The sequence below is a fragment of the Mytilus californianus genome, unplaced genomic scaffold, assembly GCF_021869535.1.
Source record: "Mytilus californianus isolate M0D057914Y unplaced genomic scaffold, xbMytCali1.0.p SCAF_5, whole genome shotgun sequence".
Classification (NCBI taxonomy): Eukaryota; Metazoa; Mollusca; class Bivalvia; order Mytilida; family Mytilidae; genus Mytilus; species Mytilus californianus.
In genome coordinates, this window is record NW_026262701.1 from 40,070,993 (window position 1) to 40,087,374 (window position 16,382).

General features: G+C 30.7%; 1 protein-coding gene across 6 annotated transcripts in view; it reads right to left on the reverse strand.

The window, feature by feature from the left end:
• Positions 1-431: 431 nt before the first annotated feature.
• The window catches only part of LOC127702074 (protein naked cuticle homolog 2-like), a 63,733-nt gene continuing 47,782 nt past the window's right edge, over positions 432-16,382 (reverse strand). For all 6 annotated transcript variants that reach the window (XM_052206076.1, XM_052206075.1, XM_052206078.1 and 3 more), the window contains 3 exons: positions 14,063-14,164; positions 9,407-9,810; positions 432-4,328 (listed from right to left, as the gene is read on the reverse strand). In XM_052206076.1, the coding sequence (XP_052062036.1) occupies positions 3,674-4,328; positions 9,407-9,810; positions 14,063-14,164 (1,161 nt within the window). In that variant the 3' untranslated portion in view covers positions 432-3,673. The remainder of the gene's footprint in view (positions 4,329-9,406; positions 9,811-14,062; positions 14,165-16,382) is intronic.

Genomic DNA, 16,382 nt, shown 5'->3' on the forward strand with positions numbered 1-16,382 from the left:
AACCCCGCCGCATTTTTGCGCCTGTCCCAAGTCAGGAGCCTCTGGTCTTTGTTAGTCTTGTATGTTTTTTTAATTTTAGTTCATTTATATGTTTTGGAGTTTAGTATGACGTCCATTTTCACTGAACTATTACACATTTTTATTTATGGGCCAGCTGAGGCCCACCTCCGGGTGCAGGAATTTTCTCTCTCCATTGAAGACCCATTGGTGGCCTTCGGCTGTTATCTGCTCTTTGGTCGGGTTGTTGTCTCTTTGACATATTCCCCTTTCCATTCTCAATTTTATTTGTGGGAAAACCTGACAAATATTGATAGAGAGATTGTTGCTTACATCTGTCCAGTGGCAAAAATTTCATATATCTTCAGGAGGAAACTTTCCAAAGACAACTAGCAAATAACTGTTTTTTCAAATAAATTTAAACAACAAAATAATCCATTTAAGGCTATTTTATTACATCTGATGGTCAAATGTGTGAAAGGACAAAAACAATAACCTTGGTCAAATGATTGTATTTTTAAAGACATATTACAGTCAAATAATACAGAATATGTTTTAGTCATGCTTTGATAACATATTTCAAAGTAATAAATCTATCTCCCAATACAAAATATGAAAAAAAGATTACTATGAAAATTATAAAAAGTCTGTCAGTTTCTAGTATTTGTAATGTGTTCTCTTGAAAGTTTGAAATACACAATAAATACTCAGTATTTAGAATTGTCAGTTTCTAGTATTTGTAATGAGAGCTCTTAAAAGTTTGAAATGGACAATAAATACTCAGTATTTAGTACAGGGCTAAATTGCAGATATTTTTCAAACAATGAAATCATCTGTAATTGGTACCCAACAAATAATTACAACTTTACATTTAATGTAGCAATGGACATAGGTTTTCATAAATGATATACACAGTATAAAAACACCATTGAAAGTTCCTCATGTACACAAAACAACCTTGTTTCCACAATAAGATGGAACTACCTCATTTTTGTCCTAATTAATTGTAAGATGTTCAGACTGTTTTTGCTTCAAAATGTTTATTCCTATATCTGAGTACAACATCTGTAAATCAATTTTAGATGGTGCTAACTCATTGAAAAAGTTCATTGTTATAATTTTCATACTCAGCAATTTTTAACTTAAGTTTGAATTTTCAGTGTTATATCTATACTGGTTGTACCATAGAAACTCGCCTAATAGTCGATCCTACTCGGGTGCCCTTTTCAGCTCCAAATTCTAAGGATTTAGTCTTGACCCTCGTATAAGTCGGACAAAATTTGGGCATTTTTTTTTTCAGCTGACAGTAACTGAACGCCGGTAAAACCAATGCAAATCCAGGAATAATATTCATTTCTGCATTAATGTTTGTTTGGTTTGTGTCTGCAAACTATCATAATTTTAATAATTTTAAACAAAGTATTTACAAAAATCTCTGTGAAACTGACGTAAACTATAAAGAATATTGACATATTTCACAATTGTTTATTTATTGGCTTTAAATGTTGTAAAAAAACAGTGTGTACAAGGAAGGAAAGTACCCAAAATAATGATCAATCCATACTTCCATATTTGTTGAGGTAGTTGATTTGAGCATGAAATATGATGACTAACTGATACAAAGTGGAACCAATGTTAATGGAAGCTGCAATGACATGTATTTCTTCAATGGATATAAGTGGCAGTTTATAGCAATATACAAAATGGTCAGTTGTGGGAGACATACCGGATCCTCAATTCTTCAGAAAGTTTGTCACTCTGGAAACTCCATTTAACAGCAACTTTGAATATGCTTGATGACAATAAGAGTGTAAAAGACTATTAGAAGTTCCTAAATATGTTTATAACATTAAAGGATTAGTTTCATAAGATGCAAGAAAGTTGCTACACAACATGTAAGAAGGTTCTTTAAGTCGTACATATAACCTTCTCTTTTGTATTTTTCAAGATTATCTGAAAGTTAAAACACAGTACTTAGATTATCAAGAAGTTTACTTTATAAGCAAATGAATAACTTGTTCTACAATCATTACATTAAAATTCACTCTGTTTTCTTACAAAATACAGAATATTCACATTCACACATAGTATAACAATATACAAGCATACAGAGTCTCATCTTCATTATTTAAAAGAATCTGATTTTGTATTTAAAAAAGATTGTGTATAATTAATATAGAAGCAACCTGTGCCTATTTCTATAAAGAAACCATAAAAATAATTTAAATTTAGAAATTAATTCAAAAATAATCTGACATGCAAAAATATTCAAAAATAACAGCTTAGTAAAATGGTCTTACAAAATACATCTAAGAAATAATAGATGAATTTATATCCTTTAAAACAGATCATTCCGAAGAAAGCATACAAACTACCAAGTTTGTAAAACACAACCCAGATATTACTTCATAAATTTCCCCTAATCCAAAGTGCTTGAAATGCTATATAACTGAGGGATGGCTTATTTATGAAAAGAAACTCACAAATGTTTTGCAATAACTTTGCATGGTGATCACTGTTTACATTGTCTTCTCTAAAGCATCTCTGAATTATGTAGCAGTTTTAAGTCATGATAGCCAGGTGAAATCAATGAAGCAATAACAATTTAACAACAGCCATCAACAAAAACAAAATCATTCATTCTCACAGACACATCTTCAAGTCCACAAGTAAAAATAAATAACAAAATTTATCACAATACCCTGAGTTGAATATGTAATAAGCCCAAGAACTTAAACAGTTTGTAATCAAGTAAAAATAACATCTCTCAAAAATTCTATTTAAAGCTTTTTGTCAAATATTGTTTTTGTTACAAAATACATATAAAAAAATATCCATTATGGATTATATAAAACATTCTCATATCCTGTTTCATTTTTCAATATTTTCAAACATGTCAATATCGGTAGATTGTTGCTGAAAGTTCTTTTTGATGAAGTCTTTTGTACATTAGATAAAAAAAACTTATTAATGATTATCTCATAGAACTGTTTGTTTTCTTATACAAGCTGACACTCAAAAATTTAAATCAAAGGCAATATTCTGTTAACACCACAAGATGATAAGTTTCCATGTCAGATCATGTTTATTTCATAATGTGGTAAACTTTTTATGCAACTTATGACAATTTCATAATCTTCTATCCGATTTATTCAAACATGAAAACAACATAATTTATCATTTGACTACACTTAAAATTTTAAAAGAGAAATTTACATCTGACAAATTATGCAAATTACTTAAGCAAATCAGGGCAGCAAAATATCACATGACAAAATATCCTCCAATGAGATTCAAGTAACAAAATGACTATACAATAAACAATGGATTTCAATATGCCCTATTTAGCATAAATAAATGACTATAATACATATAGAAATCCTAATGCAAAGTTTTTATTTCATTTCAGAAATACAGATTGTATATATAATATATAAGCTGTTCTTAATCTCTTCCGCTTTCTTAAAAGCATCCAAAAAATAGTTGATAGTGTATATTGCAAGGTATTTCATTTCAAATGAGGATTTAAAAGTTGCCAAATAAGTCGAAATTTTACAAAAATGTGAAAATGAAATGTTCTGAAAATCTACAACCATCATTTTAATCTTAAAAAAATCTGTTTACATTTCCAAGCATTAGTCTTGAGCAACCATTTTTTACCCAGAATAATTTCCCATCATGCCTCATGATAATGGTGGTAATGATGGTGATGATGGTGTTCATGTATATGATGATGTTCATGTCTCTGTACAATGACTTTTTCACCATCTTTGTCAAGTGTATGCTCTTTTTCAATCCATTCCGCAACTTGTTGCATTGCAAGGTCATGGTCTTTCTCTCGCTGTCGGTGTCGCCTATGGTAATGTGAAGTGATTGCCGGCTCAATGTTCATTGGCAAACTTAATGGCCTGAATTTGTGTGATTTTAATGGTGATAGTGAGGAGGAAATTGTCTTGTGAAGTCCTTTCGGTGACCGAGTTGCAATTTCTTGTGGATCAAACGACTTTGATCTAATGTGATCAACCCTAGATGTCATGTCTGAATGTTTGTGTAAAAATTCCACCTCTTTTTTCACATTGTCACATTTATGGGGAAGGTCATTTGACCTTGACCTTTGATGTTGAGTATCTTCACACAATGCATTATTTTGTCCCTTGACTGCAGTGTGCTCGATTCCAGCCAAATCCAGGTAATAGTTCCTACGATCTTGACATTCCTTCGCCCGTTCATTAACGTTAGTAGCACCATTGTTTTTACTACAGTGTCCACGGTGACGTCGTTTGTGATGAGAATGTTCATGAGTATTTCCTCTACAATCAGAATGATGCCGTCTGAAAATGAAAATACAAAAAAACACATTATTAAATTATTTTGGAATATTGGGTAACCTCCCTTTCTAGCCATCCAAAAAATTATAAATATTTATTTTAATAGTTTGTATGCATGATATGTTTTAACTCTAAAATAATTCTCTCTGACCTTTTTAATTTGTTTAATTTACTGAAACTAGGTAATTGTTATCTTGAAAGGCTACAATTTTTTGCTTATTCACCATGTTTTGTGCTTACCACTTAAATAGGAATAAAAAAACAAATACATGTTCAAAGCATAAAATTCACACAATACATTGCATGATGCTGTCTATGAATTTTAAATTGTAGGTATGTTCAGAAACCGTTACATTACATCATCTAGGTTGTTAATATCTATGATTAAAGTGCATCCCGCCATTAATCTTCTTGACTATTAATTCAAAGGATTTCTCAATTGCATCTCTATACCATTCAAACTGCAGTAATGACAAAATGCATACATTGAACACTTTAAATCAGTTAGAACAGTTAAATTTTAATTATTCATTCGTTATACTTTGTCAAATTTAAATTCAATTTCAAATGTAGAAAAGAGGGTATGGTGTTCACCGAGAGGGAACTTGTAATTATACAGCTGCTAGACAGACCTTCAAGTCTCTTTAAAACACAACATTTGCCTATAAGTCCAATTCTCAATCAGACAGTGAAAGAGGCATTCAGTGACTTTAATTGATTGGCTGTTGTATGCTTTAGATTCCAGAGGTAGTGGATTTTTCCTGCAGCTAAGACTTATGGAAAAGAATGGATAAAATCCAAAATTCCTTACTTTTTTCTTGTAAAATGTAAGCTAATTATGAAGGACCCTAAGCATATGTGCTGGACTATAAATAATGTGTAATCTTCTAACAGAAATTAGATCTGATGAAACAACAAAGACTTTCTCTTAATCACTCTGATCACATAAAAGGGAAAATTCTACTATTGTCTTTGATGTAGATTATTTATTTCTATGCAAACATGTTTTTATCTGAAAAAAATGAATTATACTAAGCAAGTTATGTAGCCTTTTGGGAAATGTTCAATAAACACATTGATCAACTTCATAGAACATATCTGCTGTGATAATCGTACCGTATTGTTTTCTTCACAAGTTCAGTAAAAATTAAAGCGAACCTTGAAACTTTCTAGTTTATTAGTTTACATACAATGTATTTGAAGGGTTGTTTGTTAAATAAAATGTCAATTTGTAGTATTTAGGCCTTGGCAACACAAGAAAGGGATGGCAATTCTGTAATACATGCAGTGTTTAAGGGGGAACCCAACACATCGACTAGGCTAGTTTAATTTTCATAAAATTTTGACAAAATATTTACTATGACCTGTTGAAAAAATATCAAAATCTCAAGAAATTTTAACCACACAATTTACAGGAATAATTTCATTGGATATATAGCAGTTTGACAAACACTAATTTTGATCATTGAGAAGCTTGATTTCTCTTAACTAATAGTAGGTGATTAAAACGTTTAGCTTATTTTTAAAGAGTCAACTCCCTTTGGTGTTCTGTACCCCCTTAATATCATTCAACTTTTGAAAATTAATAAAAGCCTCATGTGTGATACAACGTTAGTTTGTATTGATATTTAATTTCTACATCAGTATCAGAATAATTTGTCTTTAAAGATGCAATATTCCAAACAGCAAGTGTTTAGCACACTCTCTAGTTACAGGTCTATAAAGACTGCAAAAAGTCGTGTGCAAGCTACTCGTGTAACTGAATTCCAACTGCCTGTACGAAAGAAGTTATTAAATAGTCAATTTCCTAACTTCAAGTATCTCAAATATATATAAGAAGATGTGGTATGAGTGCCAATGAGACAACTCTCCATCCAAGTCACAATGTGTAAAAAGTCAAAGTACGGCCTTCAACACGGAGCCTTGGCTCACATCGAACAGCAAGTATAAAGGGCCCCAAAATAACTAGTGTAAAACAATTCAAACAGGAAAACCAACAGTCTAATCTATATAAAAAAACGAGAAACGAGAAACACTTAAGAACCACATCAACAAATGACAACCACTGAAACAGGTTCCTGACTTAGGACAGGTACAAACAAATGCAACGGGTTTAAACAGTCAACAACCATCACCCTAACCTGAAATAGTAGTGTAACATTACAAATAAATGAATTCCAAAATATACTAAAGGCCCAATCCTGATATCAAATCATACATTCCACATAGCACATTTTCCTGAACCATAAACCTAGATTTCTTATAAGTAATTCTAACATCTGATGTCTACTGATAATCAACAAGTTGTTCCAATCCAATGATCAAAGATATCTTCACAAAAGAAATTGTAAATTGATATCTGTAGTCAATAATTATTTGTAATAATATTATCTTTTACAATATTTAATTTCAGTCTTTTAAATCTAAAATAAGAACTCGATCTGTTATTGAATAATTATGCAACATTTTTATGAAAATAATTTCTATCTTTTCCAATATTTATCATATAGCTCTTTAATCTAAAAGAAAAATATTTCCTTTATAGTTTTATTTTATAACTTTTTTTATTTAGGCATCCTGTATCTGATTCCCCTTGAAGAAAAGTTAAGTAAAATATATTTGGAATCTGTTACAAGAAGGTTTAGGTCCAAAACCTTTGCTGTCCAGAAGGTTATACATCTATAAAAAAATGTTGGACTGAAATAAGTTTTAAGTTTGTATACAGGCAGTGTGGTCCCATCTTTAGTCATATTTAGGCCTTCCAAGTTTATGCATCTAAAGAAAAGTATTTCTAAAATTTGTTCATGTCTTTTTAAAAAAAAAAGGTAGAATACATTCTAAAACTTACTGATTTAGATGCTTTCATATCCATATAAAAGTATTACTGATATACATATAAAGTTACTGTCATATCATTAATAATGTTTGTCAAATTTTACCATAATGACACATAATAAAATTTCCAACAACTATTTCCAATGCTAATCTTTACTCATTTTTTTAATTTTTAAAATATGAAATTTTATTTTGCCACCACTGAAGTATACAGAAAAGTCATCTTGAGCTATTACAAATTTCAGATGACAATTTTTTTCAATCAAGCAAATTTCCTGCAATTTATAATTAAAACAAAATTTCTTTACACAAATTACTCTTATAAACCTGTCAATACTAAATTCATTTGAATACCTGTTGCCTGTGATTATTATAAAACATTAATGTGATCAAGAACATTAGTCATGGTTGATTAGTTAAAGAAGTCACACCTGACTGAACAAAGACAGTTATAGATCAAAGACATTTTGATACACATCATTTCTTTGATGTTTGAACTGTATAGATATGCTGGTAGTTGTAGGTTAAATTAAAAGGGGTCCAAAGGATCCTCATGTTCATATTATAAATTATTTGTAGTTCTTTCAATAAAGCTTCTCTTAATTCATTAGCAAATTTATAGCTAAGATTTTTTTGTCATATAAACATATAAATTTAGAATAATTGGTAGTTAACTTTTAATAATGTTATTGATGATATTTTCTTTATCTTATCTACCTAGTAGTCAACTTCACTTAAAGACTTTTAAAAACTTATAAAATAAAATATTTAATAATTCTTCAGCCTGTACTATTTTGTAAGAATTTGACACTGAGAAAGGCATATCTCTTTTAAAGATTGACAGATACTTTAAAATCAAATAAGATATAAACAGGTGTCAAGGTCAAATACATTTATAAGACTTCAAACAATTCTGGTTAATCTATGAAAACTTATAAGTATCCTTTTCCAAAATCTTTATAATTATGAATTTTTAAATGACCCTTGAAAATATTATGAAAAGTATTTCTTACATTTAAAAGTGTTTCATGTCATTGAACAAAGTGATCACGAAAGGAGCCTCTTGAAGATGGATGAATCTCTTTCTTTGATTGAAATAGATGTGGCAAAAACACTTTAACAACAAATTGATTTGGTCTTTTAAATCAATTTGTATCCAAATATTCATCTATATAATGAATTCTCCCATGTAAAACAGACTTCAAAGAGATTTTCTTCTGGTGTGATCAAAGTTGATTTTTTCCCTGTTTGGTTTTTATATATTTTTTTCTGTGACGACTGATGAGTTCTTTGTAAAAATATTTTCAAACGACAAGTGAGTTTTGATCAAACAGTAAAGAAACATTACTACCTTTTACATGATTTTTTTTCACTGAATTCATTCTGAAGTTTAATTAGGATCTTAAACAGAATTCCAGCTCTCATTGTAAACATGTAATATTAAGATTCTATCGAAGAATGCAGCACAAAAAATACAGTGATAATTTATAAGTAATTGATCTGAAGTTGGTAATTTATGGGTGCTTTGGCCATGAGGGGTCTGAATGTAGATTCAATTACTGTTAACCAACATATTTTGCAAATTCTTTATTTCATGTTAAGTCCTTAAAAGCCAACTTTAAGTAATTTTATTTTCACAATTTAAAAAACAATGTGAACGTATGCATTTTTACAAGAAAAATTTTCTAATTGTATTCTTTTATTTCTTTAATTACGAAAGAAGTGATAACTATTTTGGTTTACAGTAAAGTTTCAGTTTTAAAAAAAACCTAATCATATGATCTTGAAGTTCAGAAGAATTAGAAATTGTCAGTCAGCAATGATAAAAATAATGTTCTGAAACCCCTGTACCTTATGTTTGTCAAATTCCACAAAAGTGTCTGGATGCCAAAAATCACTCAGCCATGTCTCCTTATTTTTTTGTTGGCATATTTTGGTACTTTCTTGGCTTTTATGTAGGGTTGATAAAGAAAATGATGCCATGTGACACTTCCCTACCCCCTGTATAATCCCTCTAAGGGTCTCACAAACCCTTAGCAGTATTTCACCCCTGAATCCTATGTGTATTAGCAGACTCTATAAGTATTTCTAGGCCTTGCAAATGCAGTTTATACCTAGCTGCAGAACCGTAGCTCATAGGTCCTTATGATAATTTTTGACAATTTGCGGGGTCCTTAAATTGTCAAAAAATATCAAAAGGACCTATAAGCTACGGTTCCGCAGCTAGTTTATACCAAGTTCCTTACCTCAGTTGTTTAATGTGATTGCGTTCCATATTTTCTTGCACTAACTCCGCCAACTGTTGATGTTCTTGTGAAGTAAACGGTAATCTCTTTGGACTCTGACATTGACTTAAATTGTTACCATAGCAATGACCTTGTATCTCACTATTGCACTGTTTCAAGGGCATTTGTAAATTTGCCTGTGTAAGATTGTTCACTTTTTGTAACTTTGTAGTGTCCTTGACTTTTGGAGTGTCCTTGCACTTGTCCTTATTTTCTTTGGACTTTGGTGACCCTTTGTGACTGGGTGACAATGACCCATCTGGGCCCACAGTCAGTCTGAGTTTTAATGTTTTTGTTCCATTTGAGGGTATTTTGATAGAGGATCCCACTGCATCATATAAAGCTTTCAGCAAACTGGATAAATCCTGAAAAAGATCAACAAGAACTGAAAAAACTTCAATATATATACCTGGTTGCAAAACACTTTTTTATACCTATATTTTTTTTATTTTCATATTCATTTACATTTGTAACAGATTGTATTTGCTCCCATCCCTATTACCCAAAGAAAAAAATAACATGAAGAGTCCAACCCTCTCATACATTTTTTCCTGAAATAGCCCTTAACAAATCCTATCTGCCAGTATATATGTTTCACTCCACATTTTTCCTGAAATAGCCCTTTACAAATTCGATCTACCTGTAAATGTTTCACTGAACACTTTACTATAATTCAAAATTTGTGCATTATAATGGTATAATGGAGCAAACCTTTTTAGCTAATGATTCTATAATAAACTGCTTCGCTGAGCGCAGCTGGATACGCCCGCAGAGGTCCAACCCTGAACAGTTGGGGCAAAAATGAACACAATATTCAAGCTTGATTCAGGTCTGAATTTGGATTGTAATTAAATATTTGACATATTATAGGTTTCTGAATAAATGTAGTCAAAGAACTTGAAATTGGTTATATGAATTGAATTTATATTCAATTAATGATTTCTTGCGGTTGTGCAATACACTATGCTGTTGCGCAATACTTAGTAAATCTGTTGTCAGACTATAAACAAACAAAATTTATAAAATTCTAAAGGGAGCTTACATCAAAAGATATAATCAATTCACCAAAGTTTCATAAGAATTGCTGAAAGCATTTTTGAGTTATTGAATAAAACCCCATAACTCGGAAATGTAAAATCTAAAATTTATAAAATTCTAAAGGGAGCTTACATCAATAGATATCAACAATTCATCAAAGTTTCATGAAAACTGCTGAAAGCATTTTTGAGTTATTGTCCGAAAACTGGAAAATCACCCTTTTTTTTTATGAATAAAACCCCGTAACTTGGAAACGCAAAATCTAAAATTTATAAAAATCAAAAGGAAGCTCATGTCAATAGATATAAACAATTAACCAAAATTTCTTGCAAGTTGGTGAAAGCATTCTTGAGTTATTGTCCGAAACCTGGAAAATCCCCCTTTTTTTAATGAATAAAACCCAATAACTCGGAAACATAAAATCTAAAACTTATAAAAAACGAAAGGGAGCTCACGTCAATAGATATAAACAATTCACCAAAGTTTTATGCAAATTGGTTAAAGCGTTTTTAAGTTAATGTCCGACATGTTGACGACGGACGGACAGACGGACGGACGGACAGACGGACGGACAGACGGACAGAGGTATACCATAATACGTCCCGTAAACGGGCGTATAAAAAGCTGTTGTGATTCCTATTACACAGAAAGCATATTTATATAAATAATTTTCATGAAACCAATGCATGATATCTTTTTTATCGTATATTCTTACAATTACTAATACATCATGTAATATAATTGCTTTGACTAATAATTGTACGATTAAAGTACATAAATTATTAGGATATTACTCAAGCTGTTGGAAACATATTGCATGCCTCCCAACTCCTATACTAAAAGTCCCATCAGTTTAATAATTAAATTCCATACACAAGCTTTTGTCTTCAGTTTTCAGAGGGATAGATCAAAAGCAACCCGGACATCAATAAAATGTTTAAGTCATCCTTTGAAAATTATCTTTCCTTTAAAAATCAAAGAAAAATCATAGATAATTACTTAAAAGTAATAAAAAATGCTTTTTCCGAGCCACAGCATGCGTCAGACATATTTTCAAGCCATTTGCCCACAAGCGACTTTTTTCAAGCTATTTTGATCCTTAATTAATTGCTGATCAAAGAGTAGTTATTGTCATTAACTAAAGCCTTTAATCCTTGTCAGAAAATATCAAAGACAATTAAAAAACTCTTCATACTTCAGATTTTTTTCATCATCAAAATGTATGTCTGCCAAAGAGAGATTAAGGCGATATTGATATACAAACTGTTAACAAACAATCTTTGTTAAAAGGCGTCAAAAAGGCAGAGTGCCAACATGATTTAATCTTGCACTCAAATTCCTCTGCTCTTCAGAATTTAGGAAAGGAAAAAATGTTTATGTGCTAGTTTCCTGGTGCTGTTAATACTCAAAAGAATAGGGAAAAAAACAAAAAGACAAAACATTTTTTTGATTGGACAAGCTGTCTTGTTTAAAAAAGTTTTTCTAATAGAAGGGTTTTCATACAGCTTTTACTGTTAACAAGTATTACTGAATGCTAAACTGTTATGTTTCTTGACCTTTGACCTTTAGTGGGTAGTTGTATAATGAGTAATCATAAACATCTCCATATTTCAATCAGTATTTATGGACATAACTAACATCCACTCAAGTCAAACTTCTTTTTTTTAATCTTACAAAATAAAAGTTTAAGAACTGATATAAAATCCAATCTCTTAAAGAGGCATTAGCTACGAGATATAGAAAAAGAATAAAATATGATTTTTTTTTGTTCAATCATTATTTAAAGTGAAATAGTGATATAATAATTCGCTTTTAGCAGCCAGTTTGGTTCAGTTTTGTCAAAATAAGCAAAGAAACATTGCTTATGAATTATTCACTTGCAAGTGAATAATTCGACCTCAAGAAACCCGTATTCATGTGAAATTCAATTAAAACCCATTAGATAGAGATGGGTTACGCATGAACTAGGTGCGTTCAGCCATTAAAAAGAAAATAATGTCAACATTGGAAGTGTAACAAGGGTAAACCATTTGGTGGATTGTTTCTATCTACAAAAACTCATTGTTACACAGGTAAAAACGATTTTTTAAACCTTTAATATGAAATCAAACAGACCTAGAAAAATCCAATTGCATGAGTTCGCTATCTATATATTTATGTTTATATCGTGTTAAATGACTGTCTGCAGTCTTCAGAGGTCACCTCGATGGTTAATTAGATGGCATCTAGACTAAAATACACACGAAATGCTGATACATATTATCGAGTCTGTGCTTCTAAAATTGTTTATTTAAGACTTTTTATTAAATGAATATACATTTTAGTATGTTATAAATCAAATACGAGAATTTGAGTCAAATCAGTGAACATGAATTTGACAGCTAATGCCCCTTTAAAAGTCCCCAGTGGTTGACTGTGGTATAGAAATATGGTCACCTTGTCTTCTCCTGTCCAACAGTAAAATTCATGATAGGATGCATCTGTTTGAAATTGAAACATTAAATTTTATGCCTGATGCCGGGAGACTGCCAACTCTCTGCACTAAACGAAACCTTTGCAACAAATTTCTTCAGGGTCAGTAATGCAAAATAATATACTACAAAATCTGAGATGAAAATAATTTTCTTTTTTAATTTTTTTTTTAATTAACTTGACAACTGTCCCTATTCGGCTTCAAATTGATTCATCTCTATGTTACCCATTGAGAAATGGATATATACTTGGATAACAGCTAAGCCTTTTAAATTGTGTAACATTTCATGTTTAATATACAATCCAGGCTGTGCCCAAGTATGGTTTTTCATGTTTAATCCATATCAGTATTTCAAAGGAAGATATACACTGAACAATTTTCATGTCTTAATTTGAACGTTTCATCTTACTGAGTTAAAAACTTCAAAGTGTGAATCAAACTGATAATTTTAATGATTCCTTAAAAAGAAATAAATTTGCTTTTAGAAGCTTTTAATAAAAGAATACCTTCCAATTTCTGTTCAAATTGAAAAATTTAAATGCTATAAATTTTTCATATGGTTTTTCTTGTCCAATTTTTAATATGCACCATTGCAATTTCACATCAATAAAACTCACTTTACCAATGAAGTAATAAATTTCTTTTAAGCAATTAAAACACTACAGGAAACTTGATTAATAAACTGTCATCTGACAAAGAATTAGAATAAGAAATGTTGTTATAAATTAAATTAGAAATGGTTTACTGAATTAAATCATCATCCATAACTGTGACTAATTGAATTGGAGATATATAAACTGGTGCTTAAGGACTAGTTGTTGGATTTTAAACCAAGGAAGGGAACCGGTTTTCATTTATGGATATGCAAAGAATTGGAACTAAGTGAGAGCCTATTTTTACCTTGAAATCAGACTTTCCATTTATTGATTAGAATTATACAGCAATTGAAATATTTTAGAATGGGAAGAGTTTAATTAAGTTCTATCCTTTTAATTAAATCTATCACTTTGAATTGAAAATATCTGCATAAACTTTTTAAAACTATTTATAACACTTGTATTACCCTTAACTTCTTTTTAAAATGTTACCATGACTACTGTAATTACCTCTTTTGTTACTTTGCCCTGCCCATCGAAATCATACAGAGTAAAAGACCATTCCTGTTTGTTCTTCTCTGTACTTTCAAACTGTACGCCACATTCAAACTCCTAAAAATACAAAAAAGATAAAATAAGTGTTTATGTTCTAAAGAAAAGTGCTTATTTAAACATTCTATACATACATGTTTAATATTTAAGTATAGCGATAAGTTAACAACTTTTTACTGTAATTTACATGATAAAAAACTACATTATTTTAGTATCTTATTATTTTCTAGTAGTTACTATTGTCTAGAAGTAAATTACTGTAATATATTAAGTTAGTGTAATAGTTTCAGCTCTAGTTTAATAGCAGAAAAACACATCTAATAGATATTGCAATCTTTAGGGAAAAGTACACATAGCTCCCAGACATCGATTGCCTAGCACTTGGTAATTTACTCTGAAAAAAAGTGTGAGAGAAAACTACTATTTTAGCAATACTGATAAATCACAAAGTGAATGGAATATGGGATTAAATAAGTTTTACTGAAGGAAAGCTTTGATGTCATCCCCTAGAGAATAATTGACCACTTTGTTCTTGTCCCAGACCTACTATTTTATTCATTTCATCATAAAACCATGGTAATTTCTAAATAACTTTCAATTTCACACCCTCATATCAGGAGAAGATCAAGTGATTGGCTTGAGGTTCTACTAATAAATCTTCAATGAAATTAACACAGATCTGAAGAATTCAAACATAGCATCTACATAGATCAATCCCTTATCAATCACTCAGGTGAGACAGATCAAAGGGTCCCACCTGTCATTAATGATCATTGCTATATAAATATTTTCTTTGTAGTGGTGAAAACTCCAATCAGTGTAAAATGTGCCCATAAGGTGTAAATGGATTAATTAAGGATATTACTTGCTATCAGAAACAACTCTATAGACTGGCAATGGAGTGCACCTCACTTAATACAAGAGGACTAGATGTAATTATTGGCATCATGCTTACAATAATACACCTTAGTTTAATTCTTATATATTTTTCCATCCGAACTCTATCTGCCCTTCTAGACAAGGGTTTACTGTTACCTGACTGGTCCAATTTATCTGCATTGAACTTTACATATTTGTCAAAGTCGTTATTTTAAAAGTAAAATGCAAATGCTGAAATCAAAATTGCAATACCCCAACATGCAAGTTATGCAAAATGTTCAAGGTCAAAGAACCAATGACTTAAGTACAGGGCCAAACAATCCATGGAATGAGATGTGCCAATGCTTATACAACTGCATACCAAATACCATTGACTGATCATAAGTAGTTCCCCTTAAACTGACCTAATCACAAACTTTTAACAAGTTAACTAAGCAACATTTTCAAAGTCAATAGACCACGACTCAGACTGAGGCGGAGGGGAGCCAAATAAACTCCTTGGACATGAGATGAGCCAATGCTAATACAACTGCATACCAAATTTCATTGACCTACCACTAGTGCTTCCCCATAAACTGACCTAATCACAAACTAATACATTTAACTAAGCATTAAAATATTTCAAGCCATAAACTCTGCAAAAAACAAGCTGATAGCCAAGAGGATATTGGAGAGTACTTTTGAAAAACAACACCCAAAATAGGACAAATCAACATAAAAAAAAAAAAAATTTGATTCATTATTTTCACCATATCAAAAATGTATTATTATCAATTTATTATATCTTAGCATTGCCGTTCTTCTGTTATTGCCATCAAAGATCTATAACAATTAAACTTCTGTTTCTATTAAGGATAAAAAGACTGCCGGTATTCTTTTGATGCCCACTCTATTTCTTTGATCCTGGAATATGATAAAAACAATAGCCTACCAATGACAAATATTGTACATATAAAACTAACATTATGGTCCTGTTTATATTTTTGATGTTTTGATCATCAAACGGAAATTGTTATTTCTGATCATCAAAAGATCATCAATGACTGACCATTAATGTGTCAAAGTGACCACACTATTCAGGTAAAAATATATACTGGTCAAAATCGGTCAACTTAGTTGCCCTTGTTGAGGATTGACTTGTGAACATTCACCAAAAAAATTTGGAGGACAAAAAGGGGTTTATACATCATCAGATTAAATTTTTTGCAAAATGAATAACGATATTTGCCAGTTCAACCAATATTTGTAGATACATATAAAGCAATTCTGGATGTTTTGAGTTCTAAACTAAATATCACTTGTGTAAGCTCATCACAAAAGTGTAACATCAGTGAAAATTGTTTAGTTTTTGAAAATTATATGTTCCAATGCTGAGATTATATCTATAATGCATTCTGTA